This window comes from Somniosus microcephalus, chromosome 7, assembly GCF_052327205.1.
Source record: "Somniosus microcephalus isolate GS21.2 chromosome 7, FLI_Smic_1.0, whole genome shotgun sequence".
In the NCBI taxonomy this organism is placed as follows: Eukaryota; Metazoa; Chordata; class Chondrichthyes; order Squaliformes; family Somniosidae; genus Somniosus; species Somniosus microcephalus.
This window is the reverse complement of record NC_140993.1, coordinates 237,892,430-237,915,788: the sequence shown is the minus strand read 5'-3', so window position 1 is coordinate 237,915,788 and position 23,359 is coordinate 237,892,430. Positions and strand designations below refer to the sequence as shown.

General features: G+C 46.8%; 1 protein-coding gene across 1 annotated transcript in view; it reads right to left on the bottom strand.

The window, feature by feature from the left end:
* Positions 1 to 23,359, bottom strand: part of LOC147115166 (grainyhead-like protein 2 homolog) — a 155,282-nt gene that overhangs the window by 113,359 nt on the left and 18,564 nt on the right. The window contains exons 2-4 of the mRNA XM_085993467.1: positions 13,090 to 13,276; positions 12,921 to 12,988; positions 3,977 to 4,391 (exon numbers count right to left, since the gene is read on the bottom strand). Of these exons, the coding sequence (XP_085849593.1) occupies positions 3,977 to 4,391; positions 12,921 to 12,988; positions 13,090 to 13,276 (670 nt within the window). The remainder of the gene's footprint in view (positions 1 to 3,976; positions 4,392 to 12,920; positions 12,989 to 13,089; positions 13,277 to 23,359) is intronic.

Genomic DNA, 23,359 nt, shown 5'->3' with positions numbered 1-23,359 from the left:
CATTGCCGGGTAGATGCCAGTGTTGTAGCTGTACTGGAACAGCTTGGCTAGGGGCGCAGCTAGTTCTGGAGCACAAGTCTTCAGTACTATTGCCGGAATGTTGTCAGGGCCCATAGCCTTTGCAGACTTCTCTGCTCTCCAAATAATTAAATTAAGGACTGGTAGGTCTACAAATGTACATGATATACTTTTGACAAAACTAAAATGACCCACACTTTGCAAACTTGGTTTGACAGCACACTGGATTTGATCCTCATGCAGTGTCAAACTGAAGCAGTGAGGAACTACCCCCTCCAGGGAGTCACATGCTGGAGTCACATTAGGCCTGAACTCCAGATTTAGGCAACTAGCTCAGCACAGCATGAAGCTGAAATTGTTTTGCACTAACACTAAAGCGGTCGTATAAATGCACCCTTAGAAAGTTTCTAGTAATCCCGAGTAATGAGATTGGACGATTGTTCCACAACTGAGATTAAGCTCCCAATTATGAAGAAGATAATAACACACATTTTACTCCATTAACTTCAAAGAGCTATTTCTACATAGGAATTAAAATATTCCTCTCATCAAAAAACTGTTCGTCTGAAACAATCTTTTAGAATTCAAAAAATTTCTATCTTAATATTAAAATGGGATTAAACGCAATCAGGTTCAGGGGCCTATAGAGTACAGTGCACATCAAATAAGTTGCAAAATACTGAAATTCAGCTCTTCATTATATCCTTAGTCATGATGTTTTAAGTGTCTCTTTTTTACATGCAATACCAAGATTATTCCTCTCTCTCTACCACATCTAACTTGGCTCCTCAATGTACTGCTAGTTATAGTAACAGTCTTTCTTTCCTGATGCAGAAGTTATACTATAGGGCGACAGTCTTAAGCTCGATTCGCTTTACCTGCCAAAAGAAAGTTTTACAGTCAGATCCATTTTTACTACAATGAAAATAAAGTCCATGGTGTCCAACCTACTTCATATCACTCGACACTATCTGCTCATTTTGAACTGCTACAAGCCTTTTATTCAGAATTTAACATTGTTAAATGTCTGGTGTCCTTCAGCAAAACTAAATGGTCTAATGTACCTAAACTGAGAATTACCTGACACATATTTCAAAGGAGCCCTGCAAGTGCGCTGGTCCCTGAAAGTGCTTCAGGCACACACTCCTGAATCTGCAACCAAAAACATGGCCAGCAACTTGTCCATTTGTTCCCCAACTTGTGGCCAGTATTTCCACACATGCCCTTTACCTGACTGACTTTGGCTGCTGCACAGGGACTGGACGGGCTGAGGGAAAGCTGCAGCTTAAAAACAATCAAAATCACCAAGTATACACAAGTAACTGTTTACATGTCCACATGGGGTGGTCATTTTTCTTTCTAATTTAACCTTTGTTTTCCCAAGCTTCACATTTCCTCAGACAGGTTTTGCAATAACCCCGATAAGACAGGAAGACTCTTTGCTAGAAGTGGGAAGGAGGGGCATCAAACCAACCCCAAAACTCATAGGGTAATTCAGCAGTTTTCAGAGCCAAGAGTTACAAGAATGTAGAATTAAAAGCAAATCCAATGCCTGATTTAATCTTAATTACGGTGCAGGGTTCAAAATGCTGTCACAAAGAACCCGTTTGCAGTCCGATCAACCAAATGATTGTGGTATGCAAAGGGGGTTAGGTTAACTGAACATTTATACTGTATACTGTTCACCGTGTCTGTTCCATTTCCCGCACTTATGCTCTCACCCCTGCCCCTCCCTCCCAGAACCACGATAGGGTTTTCTTTGTTCTCGCCATCCACCCCACCAGCCTCCACATTCAACGGATCATCCTCCGCCACCTCCAGCATGATCCCACCACTAAACACATCTTTCCCTCCCCTCCCCTTTCAGGGATGGACTCTCTCCGCAACACCCTGGTCCACTCCTCTATCACCCCCAACACCCCCTCCCCTTCCCACAGCACCTTCCCGTGCAAGCGCAGGAGATGCAACACCTGCCCTTTTACCACCTCTGTCCCCACTGTCCAGGGTCCCCAAACACTCCTTCCAGGTGAAACAGTGATTTATCCCAGGAGTGCATGAGGTGCGCAAGCGTCCCTGGGATCACGTGGGCTGGCTCAACCAATCAAAGGGGATTCCCATTCATGCTTATGGGGATTCCATTTTAGTACGGAACCTCCATAAGAATAAATGGAGATCACATAAAAAACACATTTACTCACCAAATAAATAAAATAATAAATTACATATTTAAAATACAATTTAATTAAATATTTAAAAACAAAAATCTAATTTTTTGAAAAATAAATGTAAATGTTTTAAAGGGGCTAAAAAATAACCTGAACTTATTTTACGGGTTTTTTTTATGTTTAAATAATTTTGTTTAAATTATTTTCATGTACATTTAAACTCTTACGCTGGTAAAAGTAGGCCTTACCAGGCGTAAGAATTTCACGGGCATTCGCTGGGCAGGAGTTGGGCAAATAGCCCAACTCTCCGCCCGCGGATGCCCTTTTCCCGGGGATGCGGATGATCTGTCAAGAAAATTGCAAGTTCTGGGTTTTCGCGCGCGCCATGTACGCACCCATAGGTCCCGGAAAATCCGGGCCAATGGCTTCGGTCTTCCCAATATTTAGTTGGAGGAAATTTCTGCTCATGCAGTACTGGAGGTTGGACAAGCAGTCTAACAATTTAGAGACAGTGGAGGGGTCGAGAGAAGTGGTGGTGAGGTAGAGCTGGGTGTCGTCAGCATACATGTGGAAAGTGACTCTGTTTTCAGATGATTTTGATGTGGCAGCATATAGATGAGAAATAGGAGGGGGCCCAGGATAGATCCTTGGGGGACCCCATTTGTTTCCTTTTGTTCTTTCCTCCTCTCCCTCATTTCCCTGCCTCTATAGTTGCTTAAAACCGGTTACATCTCTAACGTTTTCCAGTTCTGACGAAAGGTCATTGGCCTGTTAACTCTGTTTCTCTCTCCACAGATGCTGCCTGACCTGCTGAGTATTTCCAGCATTTTCTGTTTTTATTTATATACCATATACTGTTAGTTCAGTCATTTAAAGTCAGAGGCTGTCCTAACGTGACCACCATATCAACTCTCCCTGATATAGGAAGATAGGGCTGGCGGCCATTCAACCCCTCGAGCCTGTTCCGCCATTCAGTCAGATCATGGTTTATCTGTACCATAACTCCATTTACCCACCTTTGCTCCATATTCCTCGATATCCTTAAGTAACAAAAATCTATTGAGCTCACTCTTGAAAATTTCAATTGAACCAGCATCCATCCACAGCCCTTTGACGTGGGGAACAGCCCCCAGTGCATCATGATCAACTCCCCCCCCCATCCCCCATACAAAAAAAGTGGGTGGGGGGGGTTGTCGGAGAATGATCGGGGGCCGGGACCAGTACAGGGTGGGGTGGGGGGAGGGACGACGCAGTGAGGATCGGTGCTGGAGGAGCAGTGGGGGTGGGTTAGGGAACGATCAGCGGCCAGAGGAGCATGGCGTGGGGGGTGGGCCTCATGGGAGGGATCGGGGGCCTTGGGTGGGGGTCTCCGATCGTGGGGATCGGGGTTGGGTTCAGTAGGATCCCTGGATCTGGGAGGTAAGTGTAAAGACACTTACCTCCTGGATACAGCAGTCCTCATCTCACGAGGTCTGCAAAACCCAATCAGCTAAAGTTAAATTCAAAATGAAAGTTAAAGCAGAGGCTTCCAGTCTCATTATAATATTTAAATAGACAGCCCGCCTCCTGGGAGCGGGTTGGCCGCCCACCCCACAAACCGCCATTGTTAAAACCGGAAGTGGGCGGGTTGGAGGCGGGTTCTGGTCGGGTTTCAGATTTTTAACACTTTAACTTCCCACACGACTCCAACCCACCCATTTTTTTAGGTTAAAATTCCCCCACAATAAATAAAGCACATCTTCATAAATATAACATATATATATATATGTATATATTTTTAAATCACAACTTACTTCCGCTATTCCTTCCTTAAATGTTTCACTGTAGCTGCTGTCAGGTGTGCTGCGCTGGTCATCTTTGAGGTAGTTGGTGTGCGTGACAGTGAGCACTTCGTACTGGTTGCTGCCGAGGTTCGGTTCAAAGATCACCCCTCTCTGTTCATCGCTCTCGGCTCTACTATAGTGCACAGTGGGGGTCAGTGCCCCCGAGTAGCTCGTGGGATAAGCCTCCGTTTTGATGCTGACCACCGCTACCCCTGCCACCGACACAGGTGTGTTCTCAGCTGGATGTGCACTGTATGTCTCCCTCTTTGAAACATCCAAGTGCTCCGGGTGCAAGGACAGGTTCACCGGGAGGGACTTAAGAACTTGCACTCGATTGTCTTGTACTTCTATATCGTTCTGATTATCAGACGATGCAAGGCAATTTCTGATCAATTAAAAGAGACAGGAAAAAGGTCATCAGAAAAAGAACTTGCGTTTGAAACTGATCCAAAGAAAACAACTTCACTTATACTTATACGATAGCAAAATACTGCAGATGTTGGAAATCCGAAATAACAACAGAAAATGCTGGAAAAACTCAGTACTTCTCGCAATCTAGTATACTGTATTCGCTGCTCACGATGCGGTCTCCTCTACATTGGGGAGACCAAACGCAGATTGGGTGACCGCTTTGCGGAACACCTCCGTTCAGCCCGTAAGGGTGACCCCGAGCTTCCGGTCGCCTGTCATTTCAATTCACCGCTCCATTCCCACTCGGACCTCACCGTCCTTGGCCTCTTGTACTGTTCCACGGAAGCTCAACGTAAACTCGAGGAACAGCACCTCATCTTCCGATTAGGCACTCTGCAGCCTTCCGGTCTCAATATCGAGTTCAACAATTTCAGATCATAACCTCGGCCCCTATTTCATTTTTACTTATATTTTTCCACTCCTTTCCTCCCCCCCCCCCTTTCCTTTTGTTTCTCTCTCACACCTGGCAGCTATCTTTTGCCCTGCCAGTACACTTTACACCTAATCCCAGCCTATTACCATCTCGTCTAGCTTCTAATCTCTTTTACTTCTTTTGGTTCTTTTATTCTTTTGTCCGATCGCAGCCCTGCCTTTGATCTAGTTCCTTTTCTCTCCAGTTTTGAAGAAGGGTCAAACCCGAAACGTCAACTCAAATTTCTCTCCACGGATGTTGCCTGACCTGCTGAGTTTTTCCAGCATTTTCTGTTGTTATTTCACTTATACTTAGTTTACACGGAGTGGCAGTGACATAGTGCGTTTGTATTCTCAGTATTTGTTTCACTTCTTGTAGATTTTATGGACATGAACAGACTTTTTATTGTTTTTTTTTAATTGTCAATTTCTTCCCCTCCCCTTGCCCAATGATCTAGGTTTATCCAGTCATGCACCAGGAAAATCAAAGGTTCAAAGCTTGGTCTGTGCTAAATTAGCTGGAGTGGTGGCTCACAAAGAAAAGAAAGACTTGCATTTCTATCGCGCCTTTCATGACCACCGGACATCCCAAAGCGCTTCACAGCTAATGAAGTGTGGTCACTGTTGTAATGTGGGAAACGCGGCAGCCAATTTGCACAGAGCAAGCTCCAATGTGATGCTCTGTTTTTTAATGATGTTTATTGAGGGATATTGGCCAGGACACCGGGGATAACGCCCCTGCTCTTCTTCGAATAGTGCCATGGGATCTTTTACATCCACCTGAGAAAGCAGACGGGGCCTCGGTTTAATGTCTCATTCAAAAGCCAGCACCTCCCTGGCAATGCAGCGCTCCCTCAGTACTGCACTGGAGTGTCAGTCTAGATTTTTGTGCTCAAGTCTCTGGAGTGGGACTTGAACCCACAACCTTCTGACTCAGAGGCAAGGGTGCTGCCAACTGAGCCACGGCTGACACTGAAAACAATGCCAAAAAAAAGGAACAGCCAAGGTTCTCATTCCCGATAGCCACCTAATGACTCCAGCCACAATTGCGTACGAGTAGATTGGGCGAGGTCAGAATGGGGCTTGGCCGTGATGCCCTCCCACTCTCTCCTATCGAACAGTCCACCAACACTTGCTGTCAATTCAAACAGATGAATATGGCCACTTGCGTGATGGTACCAGAGAGAACCAGACACTCATGGAACCATACCCTACCAAGAAATGAACATCGTCGGGAAAGAAAGTGGAAAGAAAAAAAGTTGACAATGAAACAAAAATAAAGCACTGCCTCTTAATTGGATGCAGTTCCATGGGCAATAGGCTCAGTTCCAGTACCTTGCCCAAGTGGCCATTCTTTATGTGCGGGTCTCATGCCATTGTAGCAATAAAGACTTTCAAAGAGAGTTCACCAAATGCCAATCAGTTCAAAAACAGGTACTACAGCTGATTTTGCCCAACTAGTTCATGGGCACCAAGACTAATTGTAATTCCCAAATGCTGCCCTAGCCAGAATCAGCAGCGACCTGGAATCAAACTTGTGAGCTTTCTGGTTTGCCCGGCATTATATTACACTGGATGGTGCCTTTACCCGCCAAGGCCCTGCTAGAATTCCTTTAGTTTCATTTTAAATGCTGTCAGCCAGCTGACTCAGTTGTGACATAGGGAATGGATGTAGTTGATCATGGCGTGAAGTAGATAATCAAAAGAGATAATCGGCATCAAAAGTCTAATACTGGCTTACTCCAATAATCATCTAAATTGGCACTGCCTTGAAATTGAATCAAGAGGGCTGTGGCAATTCAAAGCTCATAACCAGTTCTGAGGAAGGGTCTTTTGAAACGTCGAATTTTGTTCTTTCCACAGATGTTGCCTGACTTACTGGGTGCTTCCTGCATTTTCAGTTATTGTTACAATGGTTTATGGTGACTGACTGGGGCAGATTGTCCACTTCTATTGATTGGGCATAAAGTATCACCCAGGTGGAGTACAAAGAGAAAAACTTGAGTGAATGGACAGAAAATTGGGCGGGTCCCATTACAAGTAACATTTTATTTCGAGGGATCTGGCCTACCATGGGGCTACGTGCAGATCAGAACAAAATGGTGGTATAAATGGGGAGAATGGAACATGCAGGCCAGTGTACCTAGCCTGTGACAATTAAAATAAGGTACCGTTCCCACTGCTTATAGCGGGCATATTGGTGTTAACGCGACCAGCCGCAATAAGCGCTGGACGGTGTATCATCTTTTACAGTGACTAAGACCTTCCTCTCCAACAGAGGACTGAGAGCAGTGAACGGGGCGGGATGCACATACTCGCTCTCGCAGCAAGGAGTCACTCCACACCCGATTGTTGAACCTTCTTCCCTTCACAGAAGGTGAGATTCCCTCAAGTTGAGCGCACTGCCCCGTTCTTGACTACATCCCTCTGGAACTGACCGCTCTATTCATCTACAACATCGGGGGAAACCTCCTCTCCCACATCTACTGGCTGATGAGTGAACCCTACAACTCTGACGACCACCAATTCTAACTTAATAAAACCCACTGAGACCCGGAAAAAATAAAACCCAGACACAGAATGATCCGCGGAGGGATTTAAATACAAATACAGTATGATAACAAGGTGGGAAAAGCTTATTGAATTGCCCGAAATAGCTGGCACACTTAATGTGTTACAGACTTGATATCAGGAGAGGTCCATACAGGCCAGCAATGGAAGTTCCCAGCCCATCTGTGAAAGAATTTTTTTTAATTGACTTGAGCCCAAATGGTTAGTGCCATTTACCCGATATAGGTGGCTGCCGCGATAAGCGTGGACAGTGTAAGTAGTGGGGTCTGTCATATAATAGGGTCTCCAGCTATTCAGTGGGTAAACTCACTGACCTATCACCAGAGGAAGCTAATTTTCTTTTTGATTTTTCTCCTTTCCTTTCAGGAAAGTGATTCATGCTGACATCCATTTCCGAGAGCACTGGTAGCTCCTCGATACCTTGCCCAAGTGGGCACTCTTGTGTGAGCCTGTGCAGTGAGTGTTAGTGCACTATGCAACTGAAAGAAAGACTTGCATTTACATAGTGCCTTTCACAATCTCAGGACGTCCCATAGCGCTCTACAGCCAATGAAGTACTTTTTGAAGTGGAGTCACTTGTAATGTAGGAAACGCGGCAGCTAATTTGCGCACAACAAGCTCCCACAAACAGCAATGTGATAATGACCAGATAATCTGTTTTTTTGTGATGTTGGTTGAGGGATAAACATTGGCCAGGACACCGGGGATAACTGCAGGGCCATCAAAGCCAGGCCTAGTCATGTCCTCACCTCTCATCCACATTTCAGTGTAGGATCACTGGATAATGGGATAGGGACTGCTTAATTTTCCCTTCTTAGAGCAGGAACGTGAGGCCAATTGTTGCCCTGCTACTGCTGCTTCCTCCTCCCAACTGCCATCAGCTGATTAAGTAGGCTAGTGATCGAAGCTAAGACTTTATCGGCCTATATAACTCAACACTTAATCACCTGGTGCATCTTCTTGTTGAATGTCAGAAGAACTGCTAATGTATTTGAATGATAGCAAAATACTGCAGATGCTGGAAATCCAAAACAACAACAGAAAAACTCAGCAGGCCAGGCAACATCCGTGGAGAGAAAATAGAGTCAACATTTTGGGTGAAAACCCTTTGTCAAGACTAGAGAAGCACAGGAAATGAAATAGATTAAGAGGCCAGGCTGGGAGAGAACAAAAGAGAAGAGACATTAAGAGGTATTCAAAACGAGACGAGATGGTGATAGGACTAGTGGAGACAAAAGACGGCTCTAGATTAGGTGTGAAATGCGCTGGCAGAATGGGAGACAGCTGCCATGTGGGAGAGAGGAGAAAAAAAGGGGGGGGGGGCGGAAAGGCCAAAACAAAGGTGTGGATAAAAAATAAGTAAAAATGTAATAGGGACCGAGGTTATGATCTGAAATTGTTGAACTCGATATTGAGTCCGGAAGGCTGTAAAGTGCCTAATCGGAAGATGAGGTACTGTTCCTCGAGTTTACGGTGAGCTTCCGTGGAACAATGCAAGAGGCCAAGGACGGTGAGGTCCGAGTGGGAATGGAGCGGTGAATTAAAATGACAGGCGACCGGAAGCTCGGGGTCACCCTTACGGACTGAACGGAGGTGTTCCGCAAAGTGGTCACCGAATCTGCGTTTGGTCTCCCCAATGTAGAGGAGACCGCATCGTGAGCAGCGAATACAGTATACTAGATTGCAAGAAGTACAAGTAAATCGCTGTTTCACCTGGAAGGGGTGTTTGGGGCCCTGGACAGTGGGAAGGGGGGAGGTATAAGGGCAGGTGTTATATCTCCTGCGCTTGCACGGGAAGGTGCCAGGCGAAGGGGAAGGGGTGCTGGGGGTGATAGAGGAGTGGACTAGGGTGTCTCGGATGGAGCGGTCCCTACGGAATGCTGAAAGGAAAGGGGAGGGGAAGATGCGTTTGGTGGTGGGATAACTTTGGAGGTGGCAGAAATGGCGGAGGATGATCCGTTGAATGTGGAGGCTGGTGGGGTGAAAGGTGAGGACAAGGGGAACCCTATCGTGGTTCCGGGAGGGAGGGGCAGGGGTGAGGGCAGAAGTGCGGGAGATAGAACGGACACAGTCGAGGGCCGTGTCAACCACGGTAGAGGGGAATCCTCGGTTGAGGAAAAAGGAAGACATGTCGGAAGCACTGGTGTGGAAGGTGGCATTGTCGGAGCAGATGCGGCGGAGACGGAGAAACTGGGAGAATGGAATAGAGTCCTTACAGGAGGCAGGGTGAGAGGAAGTGTAGTCCAGGTAGCTGTGGGAGTCAGTGGGCTTGTAGTGAATGTTGGTCAATAACCTATCCCCAGAGATGGAGATGGAGAAGTCGAGGAAGGGAAGGGAAGAGTCGGAGATGGACCATGTGAAGGTAAGGGAAGGGTGGAAATTGGAGGCAAAGTGAATGAAATTGTCTAGTTCAGGGCGAGAGCAGGAAACGGCACCGATACAGCCATCAATGTATCGGAAAAAGAGGTGAGGGAGGGGACCCGAGTAGGATTGGAACAAAGAGTGTTCCACATATCCCACGAAAAGACAGGCATGGCTAGGACCCATGCGGGTACCCATAGCAACACCTTTGATTTGGAGGAAATGAGTGGAGTCAAAGGAGAAGCTGTTCAATGTGAGAACAAGTTCAGCCAGGCGGAGGAGGGTAGTGGTGGATGGGGACTGGTCGGGATTCTGTTCAAGGAAGAAGCGGAACACCCTCAGGCCATCCTGGTGGGGGATGGAGGTGTAGAGGGATTGTACGTCCATGGTGAAAAGGAAGCGGTTGGGGCCAGGAAACTGGAAACTGTTAAAGTGGCGGAGGGGGTCCGAAGAGTCGCGGATGTAGGTGGGAAGAGACTGGACAAGGGGAGAAAAGATAGAATCGAGATAGGAAGAGATAAGTTCCGTGGGGCAAGAACAGGCTGAAACGATGGGTCTAGCAGGGCAGTCCTGTTTGTGGATCTTGGGAAGGAGGTAGAAGCGGGCTGTGCGGGGTTGTGGAACTATGAGGTTGGCGGCCGTGGTGGGGGGGAAGATCTCAAGAGGAGATAAGGTCAGTGACAGTCTTGGAAATGGTGGTTTGATGTTCGGTAGTGGGGTCATGGTCCAGGTGAAGGTAGGAGGTGGTGTCGGAGAGTTGGTGTTCAGCTTCCGCTCGGTAGAGGTCGGTTCGTCAAACAACAACAGCACCACCCTTGTCAGCAGGTTTAATGACAATGTTGGGGTTGGATCTGAGAGAATGGAGTGCTGCAAGTTCAGAGGGAGGTAGGTTGGAGTGAGTGAGGGGAGCAGAGAAATGGAGACGGCCGATGTCACGCCGGCAGCTTGCAATGTAAAGATCTAGAGAGGGTAAGAGGCCAGGGGGAGGGGTCCAGGTAGAACGAGAATTCTGAAAGCGGGTGAAAGGGTCAGCAGTGCAGAGGGAAGACTCCTAGCCAGAGAAGTGAGCACGGAGACGAAGGCGGCGGAAAAAGAGCTCAGCATCGTGCCGAGCTCGAAATTCATTGAGGTGGGGCGTAAGGGGATGGAGCTCAGGCCTTTGCTAAGGACTGATCGTTCGGGGTCAGAGAGGGGAAGGTCAGAAGGGATAGTGAAAACGCGGCAGGGGGTGAGATTGGGAGAAGGGGGGTCAGAGGAAAGTGAAGGGAAAGAAGGTTCCAGAGGGGCGTTGGTGTTTAAGAGTTGTTGAAGCTTGCGATCCTTGACATCGGAAAGGAAGAAATGTATTTGAATCATTCCATTTGCACTGTTAAAAATGGCTCTATTCCAAGTAAAATGAAAGCAGTGAATGCTGGAAATATACAACAGGTTTGTTAAATGTGTGAAGTGAAAAGACAGGTTAACATTTCTAATGTACCCATTCATCAAGATTCAGGATATCAGCAGAGAAATACTGTCTCATTCCAACACTGCCTACAAGATTGCCACTTTGTTATTTAAATGATATGAATGCCCTGCCTACACTCAAAATGTGCAAATGTCTTTAAGGGTTTTAATGGGTCAAATAAAACATCAGCATTAATACAAGGTAGTGAGTTTAATGGCCTCATTCACACTTGCTTTAAGGCATTATCCTGATCTGCACAAAGCTGTACCATCAATGTATGAATTAGAGACTTAAGTGAGGGACAGTTGCTTTGTATTGCAACACCGGGAAAGTATTCTTTCATTTAAATTGATGTTTAAAGTTGGGAGTTAAAGTTTGGGACCCAAGAAATCATATGTTCTATCCAATACAAGTGTACTCTTCTGGTTGGGTGATTAAACAAATCGTCTGTAACTTAATAAAACATTAAATAAAAATTAAATTTAATTAAAATTGTGTTGGCCGGGGTGATGATGCACTCTAGTCCCCACGGCACCCACCGGTCGCAGAAGGCCTCGAGCGTGCCGGCAGACACCGCGTGCTCCATCTCCAGGGCCACCCGGGCGCGAACACGGCCGCGGAAGAGATGCAGGCAATCGGGCTGAACGACCCCCCTCGACCGCCCGCTGCCTGGACCCAATACATGTGTAAGGAGACTTAGAGAGAGCATTATAACAAGGGTCGACCAGAGTTTGGAAATTGGAGATTTCTGAATGAAATTAACTGTATTATGTGCTTGAGGGAATTCCTTACAAAGTAATGGGGGAAGGGGAATTCTAGTCTCAGATCTGGTCTCTTGTTTATATTACAGCAATGCAATTAGTCTGGAGCCAATAATTCTGACAGCAAATAAAAAACACCGACCTCCAGTAGCATTCCAAGTCACTGGGCACCATTTTTCTGGCGACAGATGGGCTAAGAACTCCCGTTGCTGACCTGTATGGACCTCACTGATACTGAGGGTAATCAGGATAATTAAAAGTATCGAATGCAACTTTTGAATCACTGCTCATGCACAATGTTACAGGTGCGCAGTGGCTTCATCATTGCCAGAGATGCTTTGATTCTACCCTGCAGTGCACGTGCAACAAATGCAAGTCCCAGCAGCCTTTTGCACATTGCAAATTACCACTGGTAGTGGTTCCGTCAGTGTAAAGTGCCCTTAGACTCAATTCAGGTCGATGACCTTTCATCAGAACTTCTGAACAGCAGTCTTGACGAAAAGTCATCAACCTAAAGCTTTAACTCTGTTTCTCTCTCCACAGAAGCTGCCTGACCTGCTGAGTATTTCCAGCATTTTCAGTTTTTATTTCAGATTTACAGCGTCCACAGTATTTTGCTTTTGGCATCTCCCTAGACGTGGATAGGCTACATCCTCTGCGAATAGTGAGGAATCTTTCTTGTGCAGTTTAATGTGACCTTGCTGAGCGGTGGAGGATTGCATTGAGGCTGAGAGCGGTCTACCCAGAGAGATTATCTGCCCGCCAATTCAGCCTTTCCATACAGCTGTGGGCACCACTGAAACCTGGCCAGGAATTCATTAACGCAACCGTTTCATTCCCCCTCCCCCACCCGTCCCCATCTGCCAAAAGATCGTAAAAATTATAAATCTACCTTTTTTCTTGATCATCTTGTGCATCAGCTACTTTACCAATTGGCATGAGTCTCTTTTCCCTGGGGACCTAACAACAGAACAAAATCCAAGTATGAAAATAACGACAGCACGGGTCCAGAAGAGAAGACTGGGTGGAAAACAGTAACTGATATTTATAAGCAGACAAACCTTGTAGTAATCATAAAGCAATCCTAAGGCAGCAGCACTGTCTTCATCGCCGTTAATGCTCATCATCGCTTTTGTGGCAGCTGTCAATGGGTTTTCAAGGTATGACTTCCAGGCCTCATCTTCGCTTGTATAGGCTCGTCTGGGATGGAAGTTGGTGTCATTCTGTAGTACTACTACCAAGCGCTTGCTGTTGGCAAAAGAAGAGAATCGGTTTGATTACTGCTCGGTGCAAATGTGAACAGGTATTACTATGGGTATGATAGTGTAGTGTTTTTGTAGTAATAGGCGAGCAACCAGAGGTCACGATTTCAAATTCTACCAGAGAAAGGTGTGAAACTGACTTCAATAAATTTGATCATTTGTGCGTTGGCACCAGGGAGAAGAAAAAAATTACCATGAAAGCTGCCGGATTGTCGTAAAAATGCATAGGTTCATGAATGTCCTTCGGGGGCGGGGCGGGGGATCCTGTCACTCCCCTACTCAATCTGGCCTACACATGACTCTAAACCGCCTAACGAGCTACTCATTGTAAAAACAATTCCATCACCCCCTCAGGGTAACTGGGGACTGGCAATAAATACGGCCTCATCAGCACATCCTCATCCCGAGTGTAAAGTCTGTAGGTATTATGGCGAATTAATACACAGACTACAAGAGTAACTTTAACAGGACTTTACTATTCGAAGGTCAGGGCGAATCTGCCCAATAAATCCTGACACAGCACTTATATACCGGTGTGGTCACCGTCGGTATTACAGTATACAGCAGCCAAGATAAAGTAGTGCCACACCTAAAATAGTTCTCTTAAAGGTGAACGGTTACATACAATAGTTCTCTTAAAGGTAGAACAGTTACATACACTACAATCCTCCCTTTTTAGCTTACAACATACTTATTCCCCATTAAACATAACATCATAACATATATCCAGCTTCATGTTAAAACAGTTCACAGATGTAGTCTCTGCGGAAACAGTTCACAGATTCAGTCTCTGCGGGAAACAGTTCATAGATTCAGTCTCTGCGGAAAACAGTTCACAAATTCAATCTCGGTGGATGCGCCTTCCGTGCTTCTTGACTCGGTCCTGACAACACCTCAGTGGTGTAGCAGTTCCCTGTGGTGTAGTCGGTTCACGTTGCTGGAGTGACTCATCCAATAGTCCTTCACTGGACTTAACAGCTTGAACTTCCGTCCTTCTGAACCAGCATTGTTGGCTTGTAAAAACTTGAGTACCTTGGGAAGTTTTTCTACTTCCAAACTGATTTGGCTCCGTTCGAAGGGACCCCGTGCGTGATCTAGTAGTGATGATGATGGTCCAGATGATCATCATCTTCTGCTTCGTCTTTTCCTTTTCTGCTTCTTGGAGACTCTCTGGGCTCCACTGTCAGCTGCATGCACAGTTCCTCCTTCTCGTCCTCCTTTTTCCGTAGTAGCGCCACCATCTCCCGATGTTCCTTAGACTTTGTGATTCTTCATGGTTTCTGCACTTTGGGAGTTTTCATCACAAGCTGGGCAGAACAGGTCATCGTAATATTCGATGTCGTCCAACAGGTCATGGTAATATTCGGTGTTATCTTGAGCTAGGCCAGTGAGAGGGTCTTCTATTTCCTCCATACCCAGCTGGACATTAGCCAGCTTTTGTTCCAAATCCAGACATCTTTCCTGAAGAGACTTCTTCAGGCGTTCAGCTTCATCCAGCTTTTTCTGGGCTTCCTGCAAGTCTTTTACTAATGACGTCATTTGTGATTTCAATACTTCAACTTCATTCGGAGATTGGTTGATCGGACTATTCAATCCCTCTACTGCAGCAGCTGTTTCAACCTTCTGTTGTTCAACATTGACGTGAGTCAGCGTACTTTTGGCATCCAAGGGTTGCTCTGCTGCCATCTTCTCAGTCTGTGTTGCAACCTCAGCTATTTCAATAACTTTTGGGAGCTCCAAACCCCTCTCCTTTGAAGATTTAAACTCATGTTCAATTTGTTCCCATTTCAGAGTCTTGTCCTTCAGCATATGAAAGAGTTGGCTGACCGTTAACTCTTCTGACCTCATACGTTTCCCAGTAGCTGCAGGGCTGTTTATAACCTTGCCCTGGGGCTCCTTTGCTGTTTCTACTTCGCCATCATCCGCAGCCTCCACCATTCGAATTTCCCCACTTGAATCGTCCGGTGATGCTGCACCCAACTTCAGTAGGAGCTCGGAGTTCATGGCGACCAAATCAGTCTTTTCTGCCTGCAATCCGCTAACAAGCGCTTTCAGTTGCTGAACCTCTTGCTCCACCAGATTAAAGCACGCACCTTCTGAAACCGAATCAGCTTTGATTCGTTTGGCCTCCTTGCCCCGACGGTTTGTGTGCTCCTGCTCCTTTTTCTCCATCAGCTGTTTCTGTTGTCTTTCCAGGTTCTCCCACTCTGTGTCACAGAACTTTTTCATTGCTTTCATCTCTTGTTCGAGACGGCAACTCAATTGTTCTAATTGCTGTTGTAATTTGAAATGGAGTTGAGTTCGAGCCCGGTGTTCCTCAGAATTGTGCATATCTGTAAACTGGACAGACTCAGAATTCTCTGTCAAACTATGTTGTTGTTGTTCAGTGGAATTCTGTTCTGAAACTTTGTTCTCCTCTGAAACATAAGCATTTATGCACTCCTTCGTTTTTCCAACCTTAGTCAGCAAGTCCATTTTAAACTTGTCTTTCGCACCTGGGCTGGTCTTATCGTCATCCGTTTCAGAGTCTGAGCTGATTGAGAACTCGGTGAAGACACTCATTATTGCTTTTAAATAGTGCCATTCCATGTTTATTTCCCAGATCCACTCCCGTCCCAGAAGTGGTGGACCTCCCTCAGGTAGTACATATAAATACATTCCTTGGTGTTCTTTGCCCCTGTCTCTCACCTTGACTTTTATCTTTCCCATGGGGTATACTTTCTGCCCCGTGTATGTCTGCAATACGATCTTGGTATCTCTCAAGGGTATGTGTGAGAATAGCCGGTTGTAATCCCTTCGATTTATGACTGATAGGGCTGATCTTGTGTCCAATTCCATTTTCACTTGGACTCCGGCTATTTTTAGCATGAACCAGATAGTTTGCAGGTCAGCTTCCTTACTCACATTGTGAATTCTCAGACTACCCAGTTCCTGAACGGTTGGGTCTGAATCCGAATTCTGTTCATCTGAACTCTTCTCAGCCACCTTGTGTACCTTATTGTACTTTTCCTGCGGTGACTTTTTTTTGTTGTTGTTGGTCTTCTTTCCTGACCGGCATACCTTAGCTATGTGACCAAGTTTGCCACATTTTCTACATTCTTGGTTTTTAAACCAGCATTGGTTCTGGTCGTGTGTTGTCTTCCCACAATGATAACATTTCGATGTACCCGAAGTAATTTGATCCACACTGAGTACCGCTGCCTTCAGCTGCATTTCCGCTGTGCCTCTCGCTGCGGCTTCATGCGATGCTGCAATAAGGACAGCCTTATCAAGTGTGAGATCGTTCTCTTCTAGCAGACGCTTTTGTGTTCCTTCCTTCGACAACCCGCACACGAACTTGTCTCTCAATGCCTCTGTCAGATTTTCCCCAAACTGGCAGTATTTCGCTAGTCTACGCAGTTCGACCAAGTATTCCGCGTTGCTTTCCTCTTTCCGTTGCGTTCTCGCATAGAATTTGAATCGTTCCGCCAACATCAGTGGGGTGGGGTTCAAATGATCCTTCAGGACAGCAACAATATTAGCGAAAGTCTGATCCGCCGGTTTAGCTGGTGATAGAAGATGCTTCAATAGCCCGTATGTCTTTGCCCCCATTGTGTTTAATAAGGTGAGAGCTTTATCATCATCTGCTATCTTATTGGCCTCACAATATATCTCGATACGTTCTACGTACGTGGCCCAATCTTCCACCTCGGAATCGAAGTTGTTGATGTTATCATGCTTAGGCATCTTCACTATCTCTCACTATCTTTCTGCGAAACAAACACGAAATTTTTCTTTAACTTTTTTTTTCTCGAAATGGCGGTTTCCCGCGCTTGTCTTCTTCCCCCGCCCACTTTCAAAATGGCGGTTTCCCACTTCTGTCGTCTTCCCCGCCTACTGGCGGCTTCCCGCGTTTCTTCCCCTGGCGGGAGGGGTAAGCTTTTCCCTCGGGCGACGACCGCTGGCTTTCGGGGTTCGCAGCCTGCGCGTCAGCTTCAGTGCGTTCCTTGTTCCCTTTTCTCGGCAGGGCAACCGGCGCTGGGTACAACCCGTTGACGGCGAACAGTTTCAGCCGCTGGCTGGATCTCGCTCAGTCTCCCTCGCTCGGGCTCTGTCTCTCCCGCTCGCTCGGCTCTGTCTCTCCCTCAGCGGCTTCCAATCGCGCCTCCCAGCCCTCTCGCAGTCCGGTGCTTTCCTCCCCGGCTGCGGCTGAGTTCTCCGTGATTTATTTATTTTTATATCTTCCCGCGCCTTACGATCCCAGTCGCAGCGCCTCGTGGCCTCGGTAGCTGCCCGGCCTTTTTCGCCGGTTGCGGTCTAGCTGTCTCACGACGCCGTTGCATCTCCCAGCCCGCTTGTACCGCGGCTTCCGTGCTCCACGCTGCCCCAGTCTCAGCGCCTCTGGGCCCGACTTCTGTCCGGCTCCTTTCCCCCGACCGTGGTCGAGTTCACCGCCCTTATCCTCCGGTTATTTTTTTATTTTCCCTTTACTCACAGTCACCGTGGCCGACTTGCTTCTCGTGCTGATCGGCTCACTCACCACCGTGGCAGAAGGGACAATCAGTGCCTGTTGCTGATGGAAGGCTTCGTGTCTGAATTCTTCCTTCTTCCTTGCTCTGCAGACTCGAGTTTTCTCTCAGCAGAACGACGAGGGCGGGTGCCTCTTCTCGACGCTCGTTAACTGCTTCGGAAGTATTGTTGCCGCAGGGTAAGATCGAACTCGTCGCCACTGTAAAGTCTGTAGGTATTATGGCGAATTAATACACAGACTACAAGAGTAACTTTAACAGGACTTTACTATTCGAAGGTCAGGGCGAATCTGCCCAATAAATCCTGACACAGCACTTATATACCGGTGTGGTCACCGTCGGTATTACAGTATACAGCAGCCAAGATAAAGTAGTGCCACACCTAAAATAGTTCTCTTAAAGGTGAACGGTTACATACAATAGTTCTCTTAAAGGTAGAACAGTTACATACACTACACCGAGAACAAAAGTTTTCAAGATAGCGGGGTAGAAATTCGTCTTAGGCAGTTATCACATCTACCGCCTGTTAGACGCCATGCCCGATATTCAGTTCTACTGAAGTCTGAAACTGAATATCTGGCGGGGTGTATAACGGGCGGTCGATACGATAGCCCTAATTTGCACTCCCATCCAAGATGAATTTCTGCCCCAGCAAGTCTACTGCAGGATAAATCCTTTTAGAAATAGCTTACATTGTTGTAGATTGTTGATCTTAGGCTCACCATCACTGATTAGTAGAATTACTCTCCATTGCCAAATACAGATACCGGAGGAAGAGGTGGTAACACCTTTTGTGGTGCCCTAAATCAAGCTTAAAAAATGCAGATCAGATAGGTATCGTCTTAACTTACAGAAAGTGATGTGTACATGGACGCCAAGTCCTGAGCCCCTGGTTTATTTTTTTCACTCAAAAGTTAATTTGGTTCATTTTATTGCATTTATTAAAAACATTTCTCCCCTCCGTACCATGTACTTGAAGGAGAGGGAGGACAGCTGACTTGCAACTAAGCTTTTGCCAATATTGCTCAAGTAAGCTGGTCAGAGAACTGCTGGAGATGGCTCATCTCGGAGAGAATGAGGGAGGTCCCACATGGGGAATATCAAAGCCACAAACCCACATCCCAGCAAGGGATCGATGCCTTCGGAGGAAAAGAGGATGGGAGAAAAAGATTCTGAGAGTTAAAAAAAACGTCGTCGCAAACCGCAAACTTAGAACTTCACCAACAGTTCGTTAGATTGCATTAATTTGAAAAATTCACAGAAATATTCCAGATGTGAGAATTAAAAGTTGATCAACATCTAATTTAAAAAAAATGTAACTCTGGAGTTGCCATGGCAGAGGGTCAGACCTGGATCCAGTTCAGTTTTTTTACTGGAACTTTAACAGAAAACTGATCATCAGAAGACCTAAACAATGGTACCGAAAGAATAAATCTACCATGCATGTGCAGGGTTATTTTTGGACCATTTCCATCCAGTTAAAGGCCATACTGAAAACCTGGCTCTTAATGACAGCCAAGCAAGTTTTTTTTTTACTTGAGAAACCTAATTGGACAGCCATGACCCATAGTGCAGGATACTACTTGGGATGAAAAAGGTAGGAGAGGCAGTAGTGACTAGATGGAGCAAGGCTTGGAAGAGTGAGTTAAGGTAAGATGCTCCAAAGTTCTGAGGCCCTTAGACGGAATCAGTAAGACACAGTGCAATAGGTCTTGGTTTCAAAACATTGAGAATCCACGAAACAGGAAGAACATGTCACATGTGTATTTGGAGCTTAGGGGAAGTAAGAGAGGAAAACTTAGAGAAGTAGCAGCACAGACAACACAGAGCGAGGAGTGAGAGAGAGAGAGAGAGAGAGAGAGAGAATGGAGAGGGCGGGAGAAGCCACATCGAACCACACGCCAGCAAGTAATCAATGCTTTAGCTATCCTTGCCAATGAGAGACACTAAACAGCTTAGAAAAGTTAGTTCCTCATAAGAGCAGTGTCAGGATAATAAACAAAAGCTGCCATTGCTTGTGCTGGGAGATGATTTATAAAAAAAGCAAAATAAATATAGAGCAGCAGAATCAAACTCTGCCTTTCTAATGGCCTAAATGAAAAATGGCTGAAGTGAAAAGGAAGTTTTATGAGTGGGAACAAGGAAAATTTGGTTACATAGAATACTTGGTCCACTTGAAGTAAAATATTCTCTTCGAATTTTCAGTATATTACTTTCTCACACTTCAATAAGATCCTACAGCCCCTCACTTTATGAAGATGTTACAGTCCCCCGCCCCTACACATGCCACACACCAGTATTGGACAGGCCAAGTGAGCTGTTTACTGACCTCTGTTGCCCTTATATTTGATATCGCCCTCTAACTTGTAAAACAGCACCTTTAAACATAAAAATCTCCCCTCCCCTCCTTTGAAAGTGCTGACATCATGGTTCTACAGAGATGCAAGAAAGCAGACAAGATCCCGAAAGGACTACAGATCACGAACCCACTCAAGTCGACCTACAACACAGACTACGCTGAGAGGCTCTGCCGTCGTACCTCTCGCACACTCCTCAACCATCTCGTACACCAGCTCTACAGCAGACGCCGCAACCTCGAAACCGAGATAGAGTCCATGTTCTCAGCCTGTGCTCAGGACACAGCAGACCAGCTACGAGACACCACCAAACAGACGAGGCAACGGAACTACGCTGCCTACATGCACACCAAGAACAGGAAGCTTGAGAAACTCGGCATCACCACCAGCAGCAACCAAGCCTCCCCCGGTACCACGGTTGAAACCACAGGGAAGTCCATCATCAACTTGTCCGACCACACCCTTCAACCAGACGAAATTGAAGTTCTCAGCCGAGGGCTCAATTTCTGCCCCACCACCAAAATGGACCCCATCGGCCTCGTGGCAGACACAAAGGAATTCATCAGGAGAATGAGGCTCCGGGAATTCTTCCACAAATCGCAAGATGTCAGCAGCGAACTCAATGAGACAACCAATGATCCGGAACAGCAGACAGAGGGATCCGCAGTGCAGCAACCGAAGAAGAAAGAGTCAAATTGGAACCCTCCGGAGGGTCGCTGCCCTAAGCTCGACATGTATGCTCAAGCTGTCAGGAGATGCATCAATGCCAGATTCATCAGCCACACTCACAAGACAGTCCAGAATGTCACCCGAGCACAACGCAACGCCATCCACGCTCTCAAGACCAACCGCAACATCGTCATCAAACCAGCAGACAAAGGAGGAGCCATCATCATACAGAACAGAATGGACTATTGCAAAGAAGCATACCGACAACTGGACAACTAGGAACACTACAGATAGTTACCCGCAGATCCGACCAAAGAACACACCCGCCAACTCAACAGACTGATCAAGACCTTCGATCCAGACCTTCAAAGCATCCTACGCGCTCTCATCCCACGTACTCCCCGCGTGGGAGACTTCTACTGCCACCCAAAGATACACAAAGCCAACACACCCGGACATCCTATCGTATCAGGCAACGGAACCCTGCGCGAGAACCTCTCTGGATACGTCGAGGGCATCCTGAAACCCATCGTACAGGGAACCCCCCCAGCTTGTCGCGACACTACAGACTTCTTACAGAAACTCAGCACCCACGGACCAGTTGAACCAGGTACACTCCTCACCACGATGGACGTCTCGGCACTCTACACCAGTATCCCCCACGATGACGGCATCGCTGAGACAGCCTCAGTACTCACCACCAACAACAGCCAATCTCCAGACGCCATCCTACAACTCATCCGCTTCATCCTTGACCACAATGTCTTCACCTTCGACAACCAGTTCTTTACCCAAACACACGGAACAGCCATGGGGATCAAATTCGCACCCCAATATGCCAACATCTTCATGCACAAGTTCGAGCAAGACTTCTTCGCTGCACAGGACCTCCAACCAACGCTATACACCAGATACATCGACGACATTTTCTTCCTATGGACCCACGGCGAAGAATCACTGAAAAGACTACACGATATCAACAAGTTCCATCCCACCATCAAACTCACCATGGACTACTCCTCAGAATCGGTTTCATTCTTGGACACACGAATCTCCATCAAAGACAGACACCTCAGCACTTCACTCTACCGCAAGCCCACGGACAACCTCAGGATGCTCCACTTCTCCAGCTTCCACCCTAACCATGTTAAAGAAGCCATCCCCTATGGACAAGCCCTGCGAATACACAAGATCTGCTCAGACGAGGAGGAACGCGATGGACACCTACAGACGCTGAAAGACGCCCTCGTAAGAACGGGATATGACACTCGACTCGTCGATCGACAGTTCCGACAGGCCACAGCAAAAAATCGCATAGACCTCCTCAGAAGACAAACACAGGACACAACCAACAGAGTACCCTTCGTCGTCCAGTACTTCCCCGGAGCGGAGAAACTACGCCATGTTCTTTGCAGCCTTCAACATGTCATCGATGATGACGAACACCTCGCTAAGGCCATCCCCACGCCTCCACTACTTGCCTTCAAACAGCCGCCTAACCTCACAGACCATCGTTCGCAGCAAACTACCCAGCTTTCAGGAGAACAGCGACCATGACACCACACAACACTGCCACGGCAACCTCTGCAAGACATGCCAGATCATCAACACAGATACCATCATCACACGTGAGGACACCACCCACCAGGTACATGGTACATACTCATGTGACTCGGCCAACGTTGTCTACCTCATACGTTGCAGGAAAGGATGCCCCGGAGCATGGTACATTGGCGAGACCATGCAGACACTGCGACAACGGATGAACGGACACCGCGCAACAATCGCCAGGCAGGAGTGTTCCCTCCCAGTCGGGGAACACTTCAGCAGTCAAGGACATTCAACCTCCGATCTTCAGGTAAGCATTCTCCAAGGCGGCCTTCGAGACACACGACAACGCAAAATCGTAGAGCAGAAACTGATAGCCAAGTTCCGCACTCATGAGGACGGCCTCAACTGGGATCTTGGGTTCATGTCACGCTACATGTAACCCCACCTGACGTAGGGTCATCCAGACTCGAGTCATCGTTGGCTTGTTCTCTCTACACAGATGCGGCCGGACCTGCTGTAATTTCCAGCAAAGAAAATGTTTTTTGTCTGTTTTTTGTTTCTCATACAGACCCCAGCATCTGCAACATTTTAACCCTTGTGACCCCACCTCATTGTTCTTTGATGTAATGTTTTCCTGACTGACCTGTTTGGACACCATTCACACCTTTGATTGCTGTGATTATCTCTGCCGAGGTGTGATAAATGGCAGTTAGAAAGATTACCTGTAATCATCTGGCATTATTCTCCAAATATAATCTGTGTCTATAGGCATCTCTCCACTTCACCTGACGAAGGAGCAGCGCTCTGAAAGCTTGTGATTTCAAATAAAACTGTTGGGCTATAACCTGGTGTTGTGTGACTTCTTACATTTGTCCACCCCAGTCCAACACCGGCATCTCCACACCATCATGGTTCTAGGCAGTCATTTCCCCTGCCCTCTCCCTTAAGTTGCCATTATTCATGCACAGATCTGGAACATCATCA